At 36.7% G+C, this 20,529-nt stretch overlaps 1 protein-coding gene across 1 annotated transcript in view; it reads right to left on the bottom strand.

Moving 5' to 3' along the window:
* The window catches only part of LOC136261979 (uncharacterized), a 76,065-nt gene that overhangs the window by 20,310 nt on the left and 35,226 nt on the right, over positions 1-20,529 (bottom strand). The window contains exons 18-39 of the mRNA XM_066056084.1: positions 19,930-20,265; positions 18,716-19,048; positions 17,915-18,265; positions 17,567-17,860; positions 10,973-11,320; positions 10,627-10,920; positions 10,289-10,567; positions 9,029-9,355; positions 6,968-7,246; positions 4,610-4,660; positions 4,235-4,555; positions 3,798-4,187; positions 3,495-3,734; positions 3,341-3,391; positions 2,944-3,282; positions 2,386-2,841; positions 2,081-2,329; positions 1,979-2,029; positions 1,572-1,922; positions 926-1,191; positions 658-877; positions 332-480 (exon numbers count right to left, since the gene is read on the bottom strand). Coding sequence (XP_065912156.1) covers positions 332-480; positions 658-877; positions 926-1,191; positions 1,572-1,922; positions 1,979-2,029; positions 2,081-2,329; positions 2,386-2,841; positions 2,944-3,282; positions 3,341-3,391; positions 3,495-3,734; positions 3,798-4,187; positions 4,235-4,555; positions 4,610-4,660; positions 6,968-7,246; positions 9,029-9,355; positions 10,289-10,567; positions 10,627-10,920; positions 10,973-11,320; positions 17,567-17,860; positions 17,915-18,265; positions 18,716-19,048; positions 19,930-20,265 — 5,975 coding nt within the window. The remainder of the gene's footprint in view (positions 1-331; positions 481-657; positions 878-925; positions 1,192-1,571; positions 1,923-1,978; positions 2,030-2,080; positions 2,330-2,385; positions 2,842-2,943; positions 3,283-3,340; positions 3,392-3,494; positions 3,735-3,797; positions 4,188-4,234; positions 4,556-4,609; positions 4,661-6,967; positions 7,247-9,028; positions 9,356-10,288; positions 10,568-10,626; positions 10,921-10,972; positions 11,321-17,566; positions 17,861-17,914; positions 18,266-18,715; positions 19,049-19,929; positions 20,266-20,529) is intronic.

Raw genomic sequence — 20,529 nt, 5'->3', positions numbered from 1 at the left:
CATTTGACAAAGCAGTACATGGAATTGTAGGGAAAACAAAATTATTATATAAAGTTAGTGCATCTTTATATATAAGGAAAAAGTGTCTACAACACATGAAAACCTTTCAATGGAGATAAAATATTACAAATTATTGTACAGTGATTGCACTTCATGCAGAAAAAAATGACCAGGAAGGGAACCAGAAACATATAATTAACTTTTCGTGGCCTAAAGTTAACTTTCTAGTCTTATGTTATTGGGGATTTTAAACACACAAGTGAAGGTCACACACGATGATGAGAATCATGATAATGCAAGTACAGGATGTCCATGCATTGTATATACTAACCTCACATTCTGTTGTACTACACACACATGGACCCAATGCAGGACCAATACACACATCCAGTGTAGTATATAATGAACTTAACGAAGCAGAACCAGTTTCTTCTTGTTCATTGTTCTCAGTGTCAAGCAGTACATTACAGGAGCAAGTGTCTGGAATAAGTAAAAATTCCCTATACACTGGCTATAATCATAATGTACCATACCCCTCAGTATTGTACTAACTAAAAGAAAGATATCATGCTAATCCACAATACATACTTTTATTCTGTAACTTTCATGTGTGTACTAATATTAGTATATGACAGTTGGGTATATACAGGTACATACCATTTGGTTCAAACACAGTAACAACTAGTGGAGCAACTTTACTAAAATCTCCATAAGGTCCAAAAGCATCAAAGTAGTCTCTAACTACCATCACAGTACTACTGTTAACTGGTCCAGGAAATAGATCGACTACAATTGAAACAGGGAATTCCCCACGATCATCTTCAAACACTTCCACCATCACTGTTATCCCTTCAATGTCATCCAATGATTCTAGTGCCTGTACAATACACTATTAAACACCCTAGTTAACTTGATGAGTACACACCATTTGTTGAATAAATGAAGCATTAGGTCTTTCCTCTGATTCATCCATCTCTCCAAGTCTTACTGACACTACTGCTAATGGTGTTGAGCCACTCCTCACTGTGCAGTTGGAGAAATCTGGTACACTCCACATCTCTCCTTCGTTACATCTTCTTGTGGCATAAGGACCAAATGAAAATGATGAATGAATTTCAGCACAACGAATCATGGCTGTGGAAGACACTGGTGTCTTAGGCCATAGAATAACTTCAAATGTTTCATCACAAGCTGCCAAGAATTAAAGGTACAAGGAGGATACACAATATACGTATACGTACATAATATGTAGCTGTGTAAGTATATATGTATGTATTTAAGTACATACGTACATATGTACATACGTATGTACAAACGTATGTATGTATGTATGTATGTATGTATGTATGTATGTATGTATGTATGTATGTATGTATGCATGTTTGTATGTGTGTATGTATGTATGTATGTATGCATGCATGCATGCATGCATGCATGCATGTATGTATGTATGTATGTATGTATGTATGTATGTATGTATGTATGTATGTATGTATGTATGTATGTATGTATGTATGTATGCATGTATGCATGTATGTATGTACGTACATACGTATGTATACATTGTTAACCTGGTGTAACGGTTAAGGAAGTGTTTTGAGCTATCACAAGTGTATCTGGACATGATGATAGTATTTCACAACTGTACACTCCACTAGCTGAGAGTGGTACGTTGAAAAATGTAAATCGGTGATACAACCCTGGTGGTTCAAACAAAGCTGGTGGTGTTGGCGCTGTTGTTTGTCTCTTGCTAAACCTGTCATCCCCTCTTCTACCAGGTCCAATAATCATATTGGCTCCTTCTGTATTGTAAAATCTCCATCGAACTGTCAGGCCTAAATCTGATGGAATACACTCAAATATTACATCATCTCCTCGCAGTACTGTAATCTCTTCGTTGGTTAGTAATGACAAAATTGGATCTGTACATGGGACAAAACATTAACATCAGCCATCTCTATCAAAACAAAATGCTTACATATTACTTGTAGTTCAACTGAGGCCCTTTCACTGGGATTGATGGGTAAATCTACAATATACAATACTTAATACAGGGTATAATGAGCAATAAAATACTCACAAAAGTAGTACAGTCCTTCTAGAATACTGGATGCAGACAAACCATGTTGAAACAGTTGTGTTGAAAGTGGAGTTACGTCTAAAGTTAGGTTCACAACATTTTCACCATTTCTGAACACTTCTGCTAATATTGTTTCGACTGAATTAGATACACCATTAGAATCCTGAGCTGCTTGAATTGTGAAATTTGCAGTTTGGCATTGAGGGACTATCAGTGGTGATGAGGTTACAGCACGTACCACTGGATTACCTATACAAACAAAAGTACGCAAAAAGTTACAATGTTAAAACATCTTTAATACTTACGGGTGGTAATCTCAACAGATGAACTAGGTCCAGTTGTTGTAGACCGACAAGTATAGTTACCACTTAGTGGAGGAGGAAAGATATTAAAACTAATCACAGTTACATATCTTGATACTGGATTTATAAAAATTGTTGCCTCCAACTCTCCTCCTTCTATTGGTATAGAAAGATTATTTCTAAGTGTTCCATTAAAGAATTGATTATTTGATAATTCCCAGTAAGGATTCTCCTGACCAGGAACTGCAATACAATCCAGAGTGAGTATCCTGTTAGCTTCAGATGGTAACGAGTTTCTCTTCTGTTTAGTACTCCTACGTGATGGAGGAGTACCAGTTGGTGGTGGAGTTGTACTAGTTGGTGGTTGTGTAGTACTATCCGGAGTAGGGGGAACAAAACTGTTAATGATAGTACCAGATGGTAGAAATGTTGCAGTATCATATCCAATGTTGATTATCTCTATTACAATAACGAAACACAACATGACTATGACTACAAGTTTGCACAAGAAAAACTTCACACAAAAATAACATTTACCTATGACAATACTTACGTATGTACCTGGTACAACTATCACTGTCATATTGAAGGTGACTGGTGATCGCTCATTACAAGATGGAACAACCTCACAACTATAAGTTCCTGAATTCATTAATGTCACATTGACCATTGTAATCTGATGGTACAGTCCTGGAGGGTTAAACACAATAGTAGGCTGTACTGCAAGTCGTTTCTGATCATCATCATTATTATTAGGCGACAGTACAGTAACAGTTCCATCTTCATTATAATATACCCATCTTATCTCAAGTGTTGGGTCAGTTGGGGTACATCCTAATGTGACATTGTTTCCACTCAGTACTACCACATCATTATCAGTTAGTAATGTAACCTCAGGATCTGTACATGAATAAATTATTTTACATATGTTTTTGGTAAGCTATAGTTAGTTACTTACAAAGTATGTTCACTTCTATTCCACTCCTTTCATTAAAAAATGGTGGCAAATCTAAATTAATGAAAAAAATGCACACATCTAAATGTTGGGTGCACAATAGAATTTTATTCAAAATGTAAAATTTATTGTAATTGTTTATACTTATTCAACTCACAAGCAAAATATACTCCTCCACGTAAACTAGTAGCTAAGAAAGTGATTGAGTACAACTGTTGCTCTCCTGATATTGTAAAATTTGCAACACTCATATCATTCTGGAACTGCTCCAACATGACCACCTCAATAGCATTAAATAGTCCATCAGATGACCTTGCCACTCGAAATGTGAGGTTGAATAGTTGACATTGAGCAACTTGTAAAGGACTTGGGGTTAATGACCGAACATATGGATCTCCTATAAAAGTGCAAAATATTATTCAACCAACATACAGCACAAGATAGATAGATATACACTCACTATCAGTTAGCACAACTGATGAATATGGTCCATCTGGTGATGATCTACAAGTATAAGTTCCACTCAGCTCAGACTCAAAAGTGTCGAGAGCAATTGTAGTAATATACAGTGATACAGGGACTACAAATATAGTTGCCTCTATCTCTCCATCTGCTACACTCACAGTCAAGTTAGGCATAATTGTCCCATTAAAGATGACATTGTTGGATATTTCCCAGTAAGGGTTTTCCTGGCCAGTAACTGTGATACAGTCAAGAGTAAGTGCTCCAACAGGCTCAGATGGTATAGCATTTCTCTTCTTAATACTTCGACGTGATAATGAACCAAACTGGTTAATAACAGTACCAGATGGTAGTAGCCTTCTACTGTTATACCCCACATTAATCTCATCTGTTTAGGATACATTATAATAATCAGAACAAAATACTATTACTTACTTTCAAATACAAACAGATCAACTGTGGTCTCAACAATTCTTTCTTCAACTTCACCACCAATATCCTCAACAATAGCACACACAAATGTACCAGTGTCACTCACACTAACAGATTCTAGTAGCAGAGAGGATGCTAATTCTGGGGGTAAGAACATTGCATTATCCAATAGAGAAGCATCAGTGTACTGCTCTCCATCAAACTGATACCAAGTGATTGGTATTGCAGGAGTGATCATACTTCCAGGGAAACTTAATGTACAGTTAAGTGTTGCAGTATGACCCTCAAGCTCATATACAACTCCTACTGTAGATAACTGAGGCACTATAAGTCATAGTATGTAATATTATACGTAGTATTTGTACATTATTGACTTACAGATGGTTCTGACAGAAACAGTAGCTGAGGAAGATACTTCTCCTCCAAACACTAAAATGTATAATACAAACAACAAATTTGAACAGATTGTGAAATGATTAAGCTTCCTATATTGTTATTTGTCCGTATAACTACATGTACACAACTACAGATTGCAAGCCTCAGCATCCTTTGAGCTACATGAGGATGTCTTAAGAGCTGTGGAAAATATGGTCACCTAAAGTTGTAACTGCTGGTTTCATAATAATCTTGACTAGTATAGGAAATAGTAGTACAATGGTGGATGGTTGTGTACAGCTGATTAAGCTTCTTTTCTTTGGTTAAAAATTTAGCCAATAAGGAGCCAGCACAAGCCTTAATAGTATCTTATCTTTGTGGTCCTCTACAGAGCCTGCTCACCCTCTTCCCTACTAGGAGGACTTGTGATACATTCTAAAATGCAGGAAGATTAGCAAACAGCTACTATGCTTAAAGACTAACGGATCTTTCAATAGATTTTTATACCCACATCATTAAAAGAGTTACATGAAACCATTGTGCTGTGCTGGATAATATCACCGGCTGATAAAACTTATAATGCATGGGTTGTACATCATCATGTGTGAGTAGTTGAAACTATAGCCATAATATGCATGGTGGCTCTAGGAGGTTTTTGTGGTTTCCAGAAAGCAAGACCAAGATACCTTAATAGAGCAGTCACCCTAATTCAACATTTAAGTATATGTGACCGAATTTTGGAAAACCGTCGATATACGCACAACAGTACTTTTGTAATAAAACGCATTTAAAAACTATGGGTAAAAAACGCAAGCTCCAGAAAAAAAAATTACGCAAGTTTTTATCGCCTCACTGGTGGGCGGATTAAGCCTCCAATGGATAAATCCTGGGCATCATCGTGTCCGCCTGTTCATAGGGAGTACAAAAATCTTTGTTTCATCTCCATACACGAAAGGATTTCAAAGTTACAAACGTTTGTTTACGTTGCGGTGACGAAAGAATTTACCGACGATCGTTTTTCAGTGAATTTTCCTTCCTTCTCGAACACAGAAGCACGCCTGGGGCAACAATTATACCTTGGTGGATGCACAAATTCATGGCGAACACAATGGGTAAAGATTCAATTTCGTACGCCGTTGTATCAGTAAGTTATGATGGTTTATGTAAGTGCCTGTAGATTCTTTTCTCGATAGCTTCTGTACATATCAATTTATTTGCTCGTCCGGCTGTGTAGTGCTGTATTTCCAACGCTGCTTAACTTATGAAGCTGAAACTTAGCTAGTCCATTCCTCTGTCCCTGTAGAAAACAAAGAACAAATAAAATGTATTTTGAAAATTGTGTGGATATTGATGGTTTTCTAAAATTAGGTCACATATTTTGACTACTGAAAATAGTTTATTTTGTGATCAAATTATATAATTACTTAATTCCATCACAAAATGATCCAAAGTTGCTCCTCTTGCACTTTTATGTGTGTTAAGTGCCTCTAAAATAATTTTAGCTTATTCAACTGCTCTGTAAGGTATCAAATTTTCCGTATAGACTCGGAATGGTAAGATCCAACTGCGAAGCATTTGTTAGGGTGATTTAACCATATATACCCTTGTAGATAACTAAATAGACTATAATGGTTTTATTTATAATTCTTCAATATGGATTCCACCTTTAACTTTTCTATCTTAGAGTTGAAAACCATGCAGTTAGCAAATTTTCTAGAACTGCCCCTGCTGGGGACCATGCCCCAGACACCCTAACTTGACTGCTTCAAATCCTAGTGTACTTATCACACAAAGATATACCTTTTTTTCTACGTATAATGCTATGTAGCTGGTCCTTAGCATCCCAAAATGTCCAGACTGAAAACTAGTCATTAAAAGTTCTGGAGCTGCCCATGTGTTACGAAAGGCAGACTATGTAGGACACTGTTTAAATATTTTTAGTGTTACGTTTCTTTGTGCTGTACTGCAGTTGTTTAATGATGAACAGAAATTGTTTAGAAAACTTTCCATAACATCAGCATAATGATGGCAATGCTAGAATATTTAAGCTTAGGTTAAATGCACAGCCACTTCCAAATCCCAGTTGTTACAGCTGCCTTGATCATTGCTTACACTGCATGTTGTCAGAGGATTAGGTCACCTGAGATTTTTTCTGCATTCAGCACAATTTCAGTGCTAAGATTTCTTACTCCCTACACAGGCTTCAGCCTTCTCATAAGTCCATAGTGGGATAGCAATTCCAACAACAATAATACACAATAATTAATTATATCCCAGTTCACTCATTACTAGTTATCACCGTTGTCCTCTGAGATTTGAGTGATAACTACGATGTTGTCATTGTACTGCAATATAACTTACATTCAGCTCTCAGAGTGTACATTCCACCGGTACTAGAACTAGTAGTTGGCATTGTTAATCTGTAGAGGTTTCCAAACTCCACAGTAACCAAGCTAGTATCAAGAATAATTGGTTCACTGCCACTGTCAAATGATGTGAACTCAACAATCAGATCTGATATAGTATTATTGTCTAGATTATCAGTTCCATTGGAAGATGTTGCAACAGTGTATAGTATAGTAAATGGTTGACCATAATAAACATCAATATTATCCTCTAGTGAAGCAACCACCAGGATTTCTGTAGAGTAAAATTTTAAATACAATAAACATTACATCAGATATAATGTAATAGTATCTCTTGATTGTACTGGAGATATATACTTTGTTCATACACACATCACGCCAACTTAACGACGAAAATAAGCAGACAATGTTAATCAACATTACAAGTTTATTCCTGTTTTTGTTTTGAGGGCAAGCGGAGTGCAACGTTATCTCCTGATTCTTAGTGTGCTATACCACACAGAGATGGCTTCTGATACACTCATTAATATACTCCTACAAACTAAATTTGACAGTCATTCTCATTCTATCTCACTGCCACTGACTTTATCTTGAGCTATAGCTACACTATGCACAAAACATGCAGTTTGACATCTCACCTCTGGTCTTTCTAGCTGAAAATTAGCAAACTGGGCTTATTTAACATGAAAGTAAACTTGAGCATGTTCTAAAACGTTAACTGCACACCCTCAGATTTTGAAACTAGCTTACGTAGTTTAGAAAACTAGTTAGAGCAACTACTGTATTTGACTGGTTAATAGCCGCGGCTCGTACAATAGCCACCCCAGGATAATAGCTGCTCTACAGCCTAGAAGGGTTGTCATAAGAGCCACCCTCGGATAAGAGCTGCGGCTTGCATCTGAATATGCTGATGTAAGTGTTGATAAGAGACGTTTGAAGCAGAAACCAGGCAAAGGAGTTGTTTTAAGCCAGGAAATAACGTTTTTGAGAGAAGTTGAAATGAATGATACTATTGAAGGATGATTAAACAAGGTCAGTCACTCGTGAATCTGTATAAATGCCGTGGGCTACTGCCACACAAGCCCATAGCAGCTGCCCTCGGATAGTACCTGTCTTTGCATAGTAGCCGCAGGGTTTTCTTTGCTGAAAGATATAGTAGCCACGGCTGTTAACCGGTAAAATACGGTATGCAATCCTGTGCAATAAGAAAAAATAGTACTGGGCATGGTATAAAGCCCTATATACCTGTTTAACACCCCAGATCAAGGGATTATATATCACACATTGCCCTGATTACAAATTCCTTTGATGCTGAGGCAGTACAAAGCATTAGTCCTTCTTTGACTCTATACACTGAGCTGCTTAAAGTTGGGTTTAAGTATAGCATATAATATTTTACATAGTTAGGCTAAGCGTTCTCTTGAAGGATAGATTATTGCATAACTTAATAATGTATAGTTGAGTAGCTAGGAATCACTGAGTAATTAATCATTTTCATGATAAGGGGATCAACTTTCTACACAGCATATTTCAACCATGTGACAAGATGGTTTAGACATCAGTAACCTATACTTTTACTTACCTTGGTGCCATGGCCTACCTTAAGTGTACTTAATGGGGTTATACGGCTAGAAATGGTACAATTTCAGCTAGGAAAACCCACGATTACTTATTTAGAAAAGCTTTGTGTACAGGCTGTATTGTATGTGGATAACATTTTGTAAGTACCAAAGCCCATGCTTTAATTCCACAATCAATATTTAGATGTCTAAAAAGTGAAGGTATTTTCATCTATTAGGTGATCACGCCTGAGTGGCATATATTACTCATATCATGGATAAGTGGTGATTCATGTACCAGCTATGACTTCAATTTAGTTACTTTCAAATTCTGGATATTTTATCATGAATCAGAAAACACATCTGGTTGACTACTGAGTGTAGGTACTTATACGACGTAACTATTTGTCTCCACCTGTAGTGAAATGAGTCTGGACACAATCACTATGTAAATATTTACATATATTATAGTGAAGGACAAACAACTACAAACTTACCACTAGTAACAAACAGTTTTGTTCTTGCAGAAGATTCCAAGGAAGTACAATTGAATGATTCAAATGATGGAAGTTCCCCAACATTACTTAAACTGACTATTATAGCACCATCATAGAAAACAACATTAAATATAATGGAATCAAATGTAGACTGATAAACTCCAGGTACCACTGGATTGGGTAGTGGATTGCTAGAAGATTTTAGTTCCAGTTGTCTATTACCTTCAGTACCAATACACATCACCACTAAACTACTAGGTATACCAGGATTGTTTAGTACAGCCAATGGAGGTAATGTTACACCATTCAGTGTCATAGCAATGGGATCTGGGGTAAAAATAAAGTGCATTAATTTCATCTGAACACATGTTACAAAATATGTACATATGTACAGAATATATGTACACAATGCATGTACAGATCATGTAACTAAAGTATATGCCACAAATAAACTTTAGTTTAGACCTTTAAATTTCCAGCAGACAGATCGTAAAGGGAGTTAGTAAAACGTGGAATACGGAATAATGGAATTGCGGAATAACAGAATAAGCAGAACGTATCTTTCACAGATTGTACAACTAGTTATACACTCTATAGTAATCGTAATTTATTTACCTTGTAACAGCTCTGCATGGCATGCCACAGCGATGGATAAACAGCAGCTGGGCATGTATTAAATAGGACGATCACACAACTAATCATCCTAGAACGATCTACCTTTGCTAAACTTGCTTATATATACCGTTGATTCAAGCGTGAAGAGTTTTGAAATCCATTTAAAGACGACACACAACCACTGCACTCCACTAACTCGATAGTGTGACTCTAATAAATTCAGTCGGATGCACATGAAGGCCAGCTAGTTTGACCTAAGAATAGAACTGGGTTTTAGTGCTATGTAGCAATATCAATTAAGAAGTATATATATAGTAAGTTTAGTGAATGTAGATTGTTCTAGGATGATTGGTTGTGTGCTCGTCCTATTTAATGCTCACCCAGCTGCTGTTTATCCATTGCCGTGGCGTGCCATGCAGAGCTGTTACAAGGTAAATAAAGTATGATTACTATAGAGTATATAAGTATTTGTACAATCTGCAAAAGATGACTTTTACCTATTCTGTTATTCCGTTATTCCATATTCCGCGTTTTACTAACTCCCAATTGTAAATGACCAAATGGAAAACAATCGCAATTACACAAGAGACATGTCAGTTAATACAAATGCCTCATCTATACACTGTGTACATACCATGTACATACCTTGTATAATGATAACATCAAATTTAAGGTCTTCTCTGATTTCACTATCAGCAAATACACAATAGTAACTTCCACTATCATTATGTTGAGCATTATTAATGGTGAGATTATGTTGACGTCCGGCTGGTGAAAATGTGTATTTTGTACTTGTAGTGAGTAACTCTGATCCTTTATACCAGATAATTGATATCGCAGTGTTACTTGGAGTACATGATAACAGTACATCATCACCAACTGAGTTGACAGCAAATCTTTCAGGGCTAACAATAATGTTAGATGCTATAAACAAAATGATTATTAAATTATATTGTTTATATGGAGTTTAATACAAAGCTTACGTAAAATTGCTATTTGCACAATGCTTGTTATGGCAAACTCATTGTATTCAAGCACAACCGTAGCTTGATCTAGTACACTACCAACTTGAGGAAATATCACATGATAAATATCATTGCCTTGTTCAACAATCATTGAAACATCAGCACCAGAAACATCAACATTGGTAACAACAACTTGCACATTCTCTAGAACATCATCATCTCCAGGTAAAGCTATACGATAAACAAACACAGCATCCTCTCCAGTAACAACGCGTACTGTGCCCGGTGATAATAATGTTGCAACTGTGGCACCTAAAATGCATCCATGATAATGGACTGTTAACATTATATTAAAGATACTTACTGGAGACAAACACTGTTCTCTCAGCACCAGATGTTCTAGAGCGACAAGTGTAATTTCCACTGTATGAATTTGAAAATGTATTAAAGAATATATTCACAGAATCTCCAGATAAATCAAGTGGAGTTCTATTAATAGAATAATCACTAGCAGTAAACCCAACAGTTGTATTGATTGAGTTAGATAGCATTTCTGTGTTGATATCTCCAAGAATTCCAAAGCAACGTAACACCAATGTTCCACCAGATTGAGTGAGGGATGATGGTAATGCAAAGGCTGTTCTGTTTACTAAGTATGTTGGGTTGGCCATTCCTTCATTGATCATGTAACTGATAAACAAAGTGAGTGATTCTATTAAAGAAAATATGAAAATGTAACCTACTCCTTAATCTATCCTTACTGTATATGTGACATAATTATCAATGAATTTTACACAATGTACAATTGCATGCTACAATACCATAGATTAGGATTGAAACTTTAGCACCTAAGTCTAAGCGCAAAACTCTGCAACAATTTTTAGATAATGATATGCATAAATCCTTTGGTCGTTAGGAAATAATGAGGTGTTTAAAACCACTAAGAGTAAAGACCTCGCTATGCATGAAGATCCTTGTGGTTAGTCTCTAACCATAACTTAGAATATGGTATGCATAAAACTTGGGAGATAATGAAGTATTTAAAATCCACTAAGCGACCTTTGGAGAGGTTCTCTTAAAGGTTTTGTCTTTCCTACCAAAATATCACCTGAAAAATAGCCTAATTTTCCATTCACTATGTATTGATTCAGCATCTTCAGCATAATCAAGTCCAAACATGCCTCCACCCCCAAACACAAGTTTTTGTGGAATTTAGATTTTTAAAGTCTGACTGAATTTTGTACTAACTGATCACGACTAACTATGCCTTTAGTGAAGCACGCAAAAGACCCTATGGCTAATGCCATACAAGGTTCTGTTTGAGCCCAAAATTTGCTCTTTTTGCCTACTGCAGCAGCTACAATTGATGTATCATAGCTTTACCGTTGTCCTCCTTTGGTCCCATTTATTTCTCACTATATACCTCATAGGTATTGATTTGTGGGTGGCATGTAATGGTTTCCTTGCGCTGACTAAACAATAGTGCTGTACACCTACAAAACTTTTGTCACCGGTTAATTGCCTACCAATAATTGGCAATAACCGGTTAATTGGTTTGTTTGTATATTGGCAGACATAATGCGAGTCAACAAGGGGTAGTTGGAAAGGGCGGGTACGGTCGGACGCGGACACGGACGCGGACACGGACACGGACACAGACATTTTCAAAAAGGACTTTTACATTTATATAACAGTTATTTTTCATACCTAACTCTGTTTTTACAGCAGTCTTCGCCTCCAGACCCAGGCGTCGATCTTTTCATAGCGCTTATCCATTTATAAGCGCACGTGCGAAGGATAGACTAGCACTCTAAAGACCATTATAGTGTTGTATACGTGCTCTAGAAATCTAATTCAGAGTCACAGAGATTAATCTAGCATGTCCCAACTTAATCTCGTAGGCCAGGTCCTTGAAATCCTCAACACTCGGTATAAGCACCTGCGCCTTATACTAAAAGGCGTAAGATTGTGGATTTGGCCTGCTAAGCTAAGCTGCATGGGGAATACAAGCTAATCTCTACAACTATATAACTCTGTATTAGACTTTAGAACATGTGTACAACATCATTATGGTCTTTGGCATGCTGTGGAGTGCTGGTCTAGTCCTTCGCACGTGCGCTTATAAATGGATAAGCACTATGAAAGGATCGACGCCTGGGTCTTGAAGCGAAGATTGCTGTAAAACAGCATTAGGTATGAAAAATAACTGTTACATAAATGCAAAAGTGCTTTTTGAAAATGTCCGCGTCCGTGTCCGCGTCCGACCGTATCCGCCTTTTCCAACTACCCGTCAACAAGCATGCTGGAAGGTTTAGGGTGGTACCAAAGTGACCATCAACATCCTGTCTAGCAATAACAGTTATTACAATCACATATTTACACATTCTTTGAGGTTATGTTATGATGTTGACACTTGTCAGCAGGGGTAATTTATGGTTTACCAAGTGGGTGGGCAATAACCGGTTTAAAGGTTTCTTCACCGGTTATTGGCTGACCTAGACGACACCGGTTAATAACCGGTTAATTGGACACCAGTGTACAGCACTACTAAACAGAAATCATACATATAATTTTTATGCTGCTGGATTGGTTGCAGAGGCACTTCTTGCACTATTCTTCATTTGTAGCACTTTGTAACAGGCAGAACACAGCTGAAAATGAAGAGGACTAGCTACTAGACTGAAATAGAAATTAAATGTGCACCACTATAGCTGAAAGGCTTTAGACAATCATATCTAGCACTTGTGTATAATTGATTCCAGTCCACATTTATCAACTTAGCCTAAGCTTTCCTTACAGTACTTGCCAACATACTGATGGAGGGGGGAAAGGGTGAAGAACAGTACTTCAAATTGTGGGGGTGGGGTAGTGGTGGGGCAAGTTATGTAGGGTGGTTGTCAGTTACAAAGTATTTAAAATCATTAACTGTACCTAATCATAACTGTACCTTAGCACGCAAACTACACTAACATGCAAAGCATGCCAATCTAGGGGGTCTGGGAATATGCCCCCACAGGGAAACTGAAAGCTAAATTTGAAAGAATTTTCAGTGGTCATTTCAGAGACTCATGCATTTGTAAAACTTTCACACCGCAGATCAAAGGAGTCACCCGGGCTACATTTCGTGCGTAGTCCAGCTAGATATGAAATGTAACCCGGGCCACAACTGGGCAGTGATTATACAGATGTTGATGATTCCAAAATCGATTGTGTGGATTGATTAATACTCGCGTGATTAGGACACACAACTTGGATTTCACCATGAAAACCACTCAGACGTAGAGCATTTTGGTACATTCGCCATCCTACGAGTTGAAAATTTTTGGGCTAAGGGGAGAACTAGTGCTATAGCATATTTATCGATCATTTCCGCACATTTTTGAAAACAGACACGATGAAGCTACCACTCTGCTTGGAGTAACCACTCTACAAGCAGGCTTACCTATCTAGGCTTTTAATTGAACTCTGTACTTTTCCATAAACAATTCAATAGCACTGATTAAAACATTTAACTTGTGGAGCTGAAATTCTCCATGATATCTCTAGGATATGTCCGTTCATCATAACCAAATGTAACCAGAAAATACTAGCTGCTGACCCATAATTCGAAAAGTTAGGTAATTATATATATATCCAGTGGCTGCACTCCTATTGGCTTGGGTGAATGATCAGCCTGATAAGTGATACATATTAGCTTTAATACGGGGCATTCAGGCTTGCCTGATATGTATGCCCTCTGCCCTCAAGCTTGCGGCCCTTGGACATACATATCAGGCAAAGCCCTCATGTCCATGTTACAACTATTACATGTATATACAATGGAACAAACTCTCTGAATCTAGAAAAACCTCGACAACAAGTTGATGTTATACTACTTCTAATTACCAGGCGCCACGCAGCTAACTATAGCCTCAACAATGTTTAAATTATTGTTACATACTATGCCATTATAATGATACAGAATTATCAAATTAATAAAAGTCATTGTAATTTCGTATTTCATAATTAGTGCATTATTTTAATTCTCTAATTATGTTGCTATGCACTGCTAAAGAAATGCTAGTCAAACCTCAACTGTTTTATAGTTTATCTATCATGCTTTTCCCCATAACGTCTCTCAGCAATGCTCTACATCTTTGTCACATAAGTATGGCATGTCCCCTTTCAACTTGAAGGGATAGGCTTTCTTGGTTGTCTATGAGGTCTGCACTGTTATTTTTCGGTTGTTAAACATCTGAAGCGAAGGTATTTCACAAAGCCTGAGGAGAGTTGCCACACCCATATTTCAGACCATCAAAAAGAAACCACCTCAAAGCAAAGTTTACCTGTGTGAAAGACTTCATTTATTACATGCAAGCTGCTTTTCGACTTAACAGCTTTCTCATGTGGGTGTATACAGACAAACATAGATAGGTAGATATGTAGGTGCATACACACACTTTTCGTAAAATAATTTCAAGTGTGCGCCTATAGCTGGCCTTCAGCCGGCACCTGGTTTAAAAGTTCTGGTCCTAACAGGTCTGGTCAATACACTTTTCACCTCTGAAAGAGGAAAACTTCTATATTACAGCAAAAATTCTTGGTCCTAAAGTGTTCATTATAGAGAGGTTCCACTGTAGATACACCTGTTCATGGAGACAGTTTGAATACTTTGCATAGCAGAAACATCTTATCATGTTCCTGCTGAATGTTATATAATAGTTCGGTGACACTGCTCTATTAGAGTATCTTGATCTCATACACTCCCAACACTGATCCTACCAAAGTAAAATGAGGTGGAGGAGGGGGGCACCAACCTTCTACTCTTCAAAGCTGCGGGACAGTTGCCCTCTCTGCCCCCCTATGTATTTGCGCTGATCCATATGTTACACCAACCAAACTGATATGATGTTACACTAACTAATGATACTAACTAATATCCCTTAAGTAATAACAACATTCTAAATGGTACAAATTTGTTTACAAATAATTACAACCACAATTTTATCTGTAGCTATAATCCACACAAAACAGCCAAGCTGTGAAACACAGGCATTGTTAAATTTATTAGCATTAACATCATTGCAGCCATTTCTTGGCCGCCATCTTTGATTTCAAAACTTGTTTCACTCAGGCATTTTAAGGCCGCACCTTTTTTCATAGCTTGGCTGTTTTTGTGTGGATTTCACTTCTTTTTGTACTTTATAAGGCCCAAAAACCAGCTGTTTTTACTCACATTTCTTCAATTCTATGCAGATACAATGATGAATATTGAAGACAGACTTATAAATGTATTTCATTGCATGATTTAATTCAACATTTGATAATATTATTGTAATACACTAATATAGTGCACATTTTTTGGTAGAACATACATAGAATGTTCTAGAACAATCTAGTACTTCTATTGGTAGATCTACGAAATTACAAACGTTTGATTATAAGCAGATTTCAACTAATTTCAACTAGAAAATGCATTTGTAAAGCAGCAATTAAGTGAGATGTCAGCCAAGGTAGCAGTGGTTCAATGGTTAAGGATGCAGGTGTTAGGTATGGAGGTCCCTGGTTCAAATTCTGAAAAGGTTTTTCTTCTTGACATTTTTGTACACCTTTTTACCCCATGGTGACTCTATTAGAGTATCTTGATCCCACGATTTTACATTTGTTTGGCTTTTGCTTTATAACTTTGTCATTGTAACTCTATTGCTATTCAAACTATCCAAAGGCACTGCCACGATGATCAGCCTATCTACACACCAATTTTCAAGTTATTCCTATACTCGGTTTACCCTGTAGCTGTGACAGAAGTCCAATCCTTTTTTACATGAATATATGCTCATAATTCCTTGTATATTCCTCAGATTCACAGCAAACTTGGTACATGAATCCACCGTTACATGCTCTTCATTTGTGCCAAAGATCAAGGCAACCGAGTTACACATTTGCATTTTATAGCAATTTTTGCAAAGTATACGAAAATAATTTGAAGCCCCTATATCCCCCTGTACGGCATAGGAAGAAAAAATTAAGAAATTAAAACAAAACTTTGAATGCCTATATCTCGCACATGGCAGTTGTGAATTTAATCAAATTCGATGTGTGATGTACCCTACCTGGCGGACAGCTATAATGCAAAAATACCGTGCTTTGGAGAAGGGGCCATGGAGCTATGCACGCATGAAAAAACTGTTTTCTTTCTTCCTGTCAATATACTCACGGTGTGGTGCGCTGGCTTTCAGGCATATTTGCATGTGGGTGGGCTGTCCATTTCCATCATTCCGTTATAGGATTGGCAGCTTTTATTTGCCTAACATAATCATATAAAGCTGCAAATAAAAGCATGCTTTGGCTTGTACCTTCCCTTTTAAGTTGCAAAAATAACACACACGTGCCAACTTGATAGCACTGCTGACATGTGAGCTGACACAGTTACAAGAAGGTTTTTACTCAGTATGCAAGAATAACCGGAAAATAATGGAAGCATACGAAATAATGAGCTGACAGTAACTAGATACGGGAAACAGAGAATATATTTGGAGTGGCCTAAGTAGCCAAAGAGTAAAAGCTATGAGTGAAGCAAAGGTATACAACAGAATGGATACCATTCCTGGAGCAAGCCCCCAGGAAAATATTCAGACCTTAGAAACTTTGAGATTGTTTTGTAACAGGTAAATTAAGTATGTAGCTATCTACGTGTTATTTAATTGTGACTGCTCTATAAGAGTATCTTGATCATTTGCTATAAGCATTGACCAATACTGAAGTAGGTCATGGGCTCCCTAGTCCCCTCCCTCCTCCATTTCCACCACCTACAGTATGATGTAACTATGGATCATGAAATGTTTCCTGGTGGAATCTTAAACATGTGAGTATTTCTGATTGATACTAGGTTCAGGTATTCCCAAAATTATGTATTACTTGGTATATATTTCATTACTTTTAGTAGTGAAAAAAGTGCACATATGTATATCCACTGTACCTGGGAGTATATCAATAGTCAGTTCATCAGATGTAACATTCACTAGTTCACCAGTACCACGACATCGATATTGTTGTGCATAAGATGCTGTCAAGGCTGTAAATCTCAACACAGTACGAAGCAAAGAAGATGGTTCATACTGTACTAGGGTATCATTAACTGCCTCAAATTCTCCATCTCTTTGTACTTCCCAGGTCACAGAAATGTTAGATGGAATAGTGTTACACATCAAAGAAATTTCTTCCCCCAAGGCAAAAGTTTCCCGTCCATTCACAGAAACAACATCATGTACATCTACAACAATAACATACACATAATAAGAATAGCTTTATAGTTTTAAAATTTTACCTAAATATTCAGCTGCAAATGAAATAGATGATACCAAAGATGAGGTAGGTGATCTTAATGTTATTTCAAAATAACTGGTATTGAAAGTGGCATTAACATAAGAATTATAAAATTCTGCAGGAACAGATAACACCAGTCGACCAGTTTCACTATCATAAGATGATATCATTACACCAGTAGTACCATCAGATGTTATCAAGGATACATTTAACAATGAAGAGTTTGCTCTAACTGTTGAACCAGTTGCATCAGTAACAGTAGCATTTATTAGTATAGTAAGTATTCCTGATCTTCTACCATATATCCTAATAGGTTGTGGTGACAGGAGCTCCAAAACAGGAGGGGTATTATCTATAAAATAGATAAAGAAAAATGAGAATGATGTATATACGCAACAAATTTGAGCTCCTTGAAGCTACCTGGTGTTTGATGACTGCTAAGTTCATACAGTAACGAAGTTGTATGTGGAGTCCAAGTAGAAAAGTTTTAAAAGAACACGAACAGTACAATGCAAAAATGTAATACATACAGAAAAAATTCTAGTCCATGTACGTACGTATGTACATAATTTTAGAATTTAATTTAATTTTAGAATTTTAAGTTTGATACTGAACTTTTGAGGAAACATTCACACAGAATAAACAAAAGAATTTTATTTCACAGGGTCATACCATACCTCTACTGTATACATTAATGTTGTAAATTCAACGATACATAGTTACATAACACTTTTCAGTTGTGCTACCTGTTTGGGGTAGCTATACACAACACATTACTGTGTACTGATGGATATATCACTACCTTCAAAGGTCATCACAGTAATGGGATCACTAAAAGGGCCTATTCCTGCTCCAGTAGCTGCTGCTATTCTAACAGTATAGTTGTAACTAGGTTGCAACATGCTAATCAATTGTGTACGTCCTTCTGCAACATTATATGTTCTGTTGAAACTCATTCCAGTTTGTGAAATAACTGTTCCATTTTCTAAATATAGCATCTGGGTTTCTGTGATAATCACGTGGTATACAGTTAAAACACCATTGTGTTCTTCTAGTGAAGGTTGGTCCCATGACAACATGATACTACGAGATGTCTCAACACTTACTGTGACATTTAGAGGTGCTTCAGTTGGAACTGTGAAGAATAAATTTCATCATTATACATTAAATACAAATACATATACACACAGTATATTGTCCTCTAACATTGCTTTCAGGTTTTCCATATGAAGAGGATAATTGTTTTGTAATCAAATTTCGGTGAACCAGTATTCACAGTTTAAATGTAGGCACAATACTAATTACTGTTGATACAATCACTCATTACTCTTTCATTTCAATACAAACAGTATACATACTATATTTTACTCTTGTGCATCTGCACATGTTAATGTTCAAGTTGGTTGGATTTACATAAGTGTAGAGTACATATGTGTGGTGCTAACTACTGTGCAAGCAAAAGAAATGAAGTAACAAAGTACCTTATAAACACATGGTGCGAGTTTACTTAAAATCTGTGTTATGGACTGCAGGTCCCACTGTGGAATTTGGTCAGTTTGTGTAGGTATGATAGAATAATAGTTTTTATTACAACGGCATTTGAGTCATCACTATATACGTCTAGGGTAATGAAGCTACATACATGGTAGAATGGAACCATACATAGAACAAGAGTGTATAATGCATACAGATTTAGCAACCAAGTATCATGCATTGGAAATTAAAGGAACTTTGTATGAAGTAGTGTATTTAAAAATTATTAGTAAAAGAACCAAGTAGCTAAATACTAGCAAAGTTATTAATGTGGTTGCTACAGTAGGACCTCAGAGCTCTGTTGAACTACTCTAATAGAACATACACCTGTGACAAAATACTCTAATAGAACAGTCACCACTACTGTTCAGATAATCAAGGGTTTGGATAATTGAAGTTCAGAATCCTACTGTACTAACTTATAAAATTCCTACACTTCTAACTGTGAGTATGATACTTCAAAAATAATTTCTTTACACTCACCATCTTCCAGTGTCATCACAGTAATGGGGTCACTAAATGGACCTATTCCTGCTGCAGTAGCTGCTGCTATTCTAACAGTGTAGTTGTAACTAGGATGTAACATATCAATCAATTGCATACGTCCTTCTGAAACATTATATGTTCTGTTGAAGTTATCTCCCATTGGTGTGTTTACAGTTCCACTGTCTAAATACAGTATCTGGGTTTCCATGATAATCACATGGTATATAGTAAGTATGCCATTTTGTTCTTGTAGTGAAGGTCGATCCCATGACAATGAGATATTACGAGATGTCTCAACAATTATATTGACATTCAAGGGAACTTCAGTTGGAGCTGTGTAGTGGCACACGCGAAAGTTAATTTAACATACATGTGTACATGCACACACAGTAATTCTGATGCACTTAAAGTTGTCACACAAGTGTTGTTTGTTTTGAACAAATTCCCTATTCCCATGATTTTTAATAGTTATACATGTTCCTAGCAGTTGTAAAAGTGCTTTGATCAATTACAAAATATAAAAATTTTCTCTGTAGTATTCTGAGAATAATAAAAAAAGGCTACACACCACTTTGATAATGATATCCTTCTGGATAA

This window comes from Dysidea avara, chromosome 7 (assembly GCF_963678975.1).
Source record: "Dysidea avara chromosome 7, odDysAvar1.4, whole genome shotgun sequence".
NCBI classification, from domain to species: Eukaryota; Metazoa; Porifera; class Demospongiae; order Dictyoceratida; family Dysideidae; genus Dysidea; species Dysidea avara.
The sequence above is the reverse complement of the archived record's forward strand: the minus strand, read 5'-3'. Positions and strand labels throughout refer to the sequence as shown.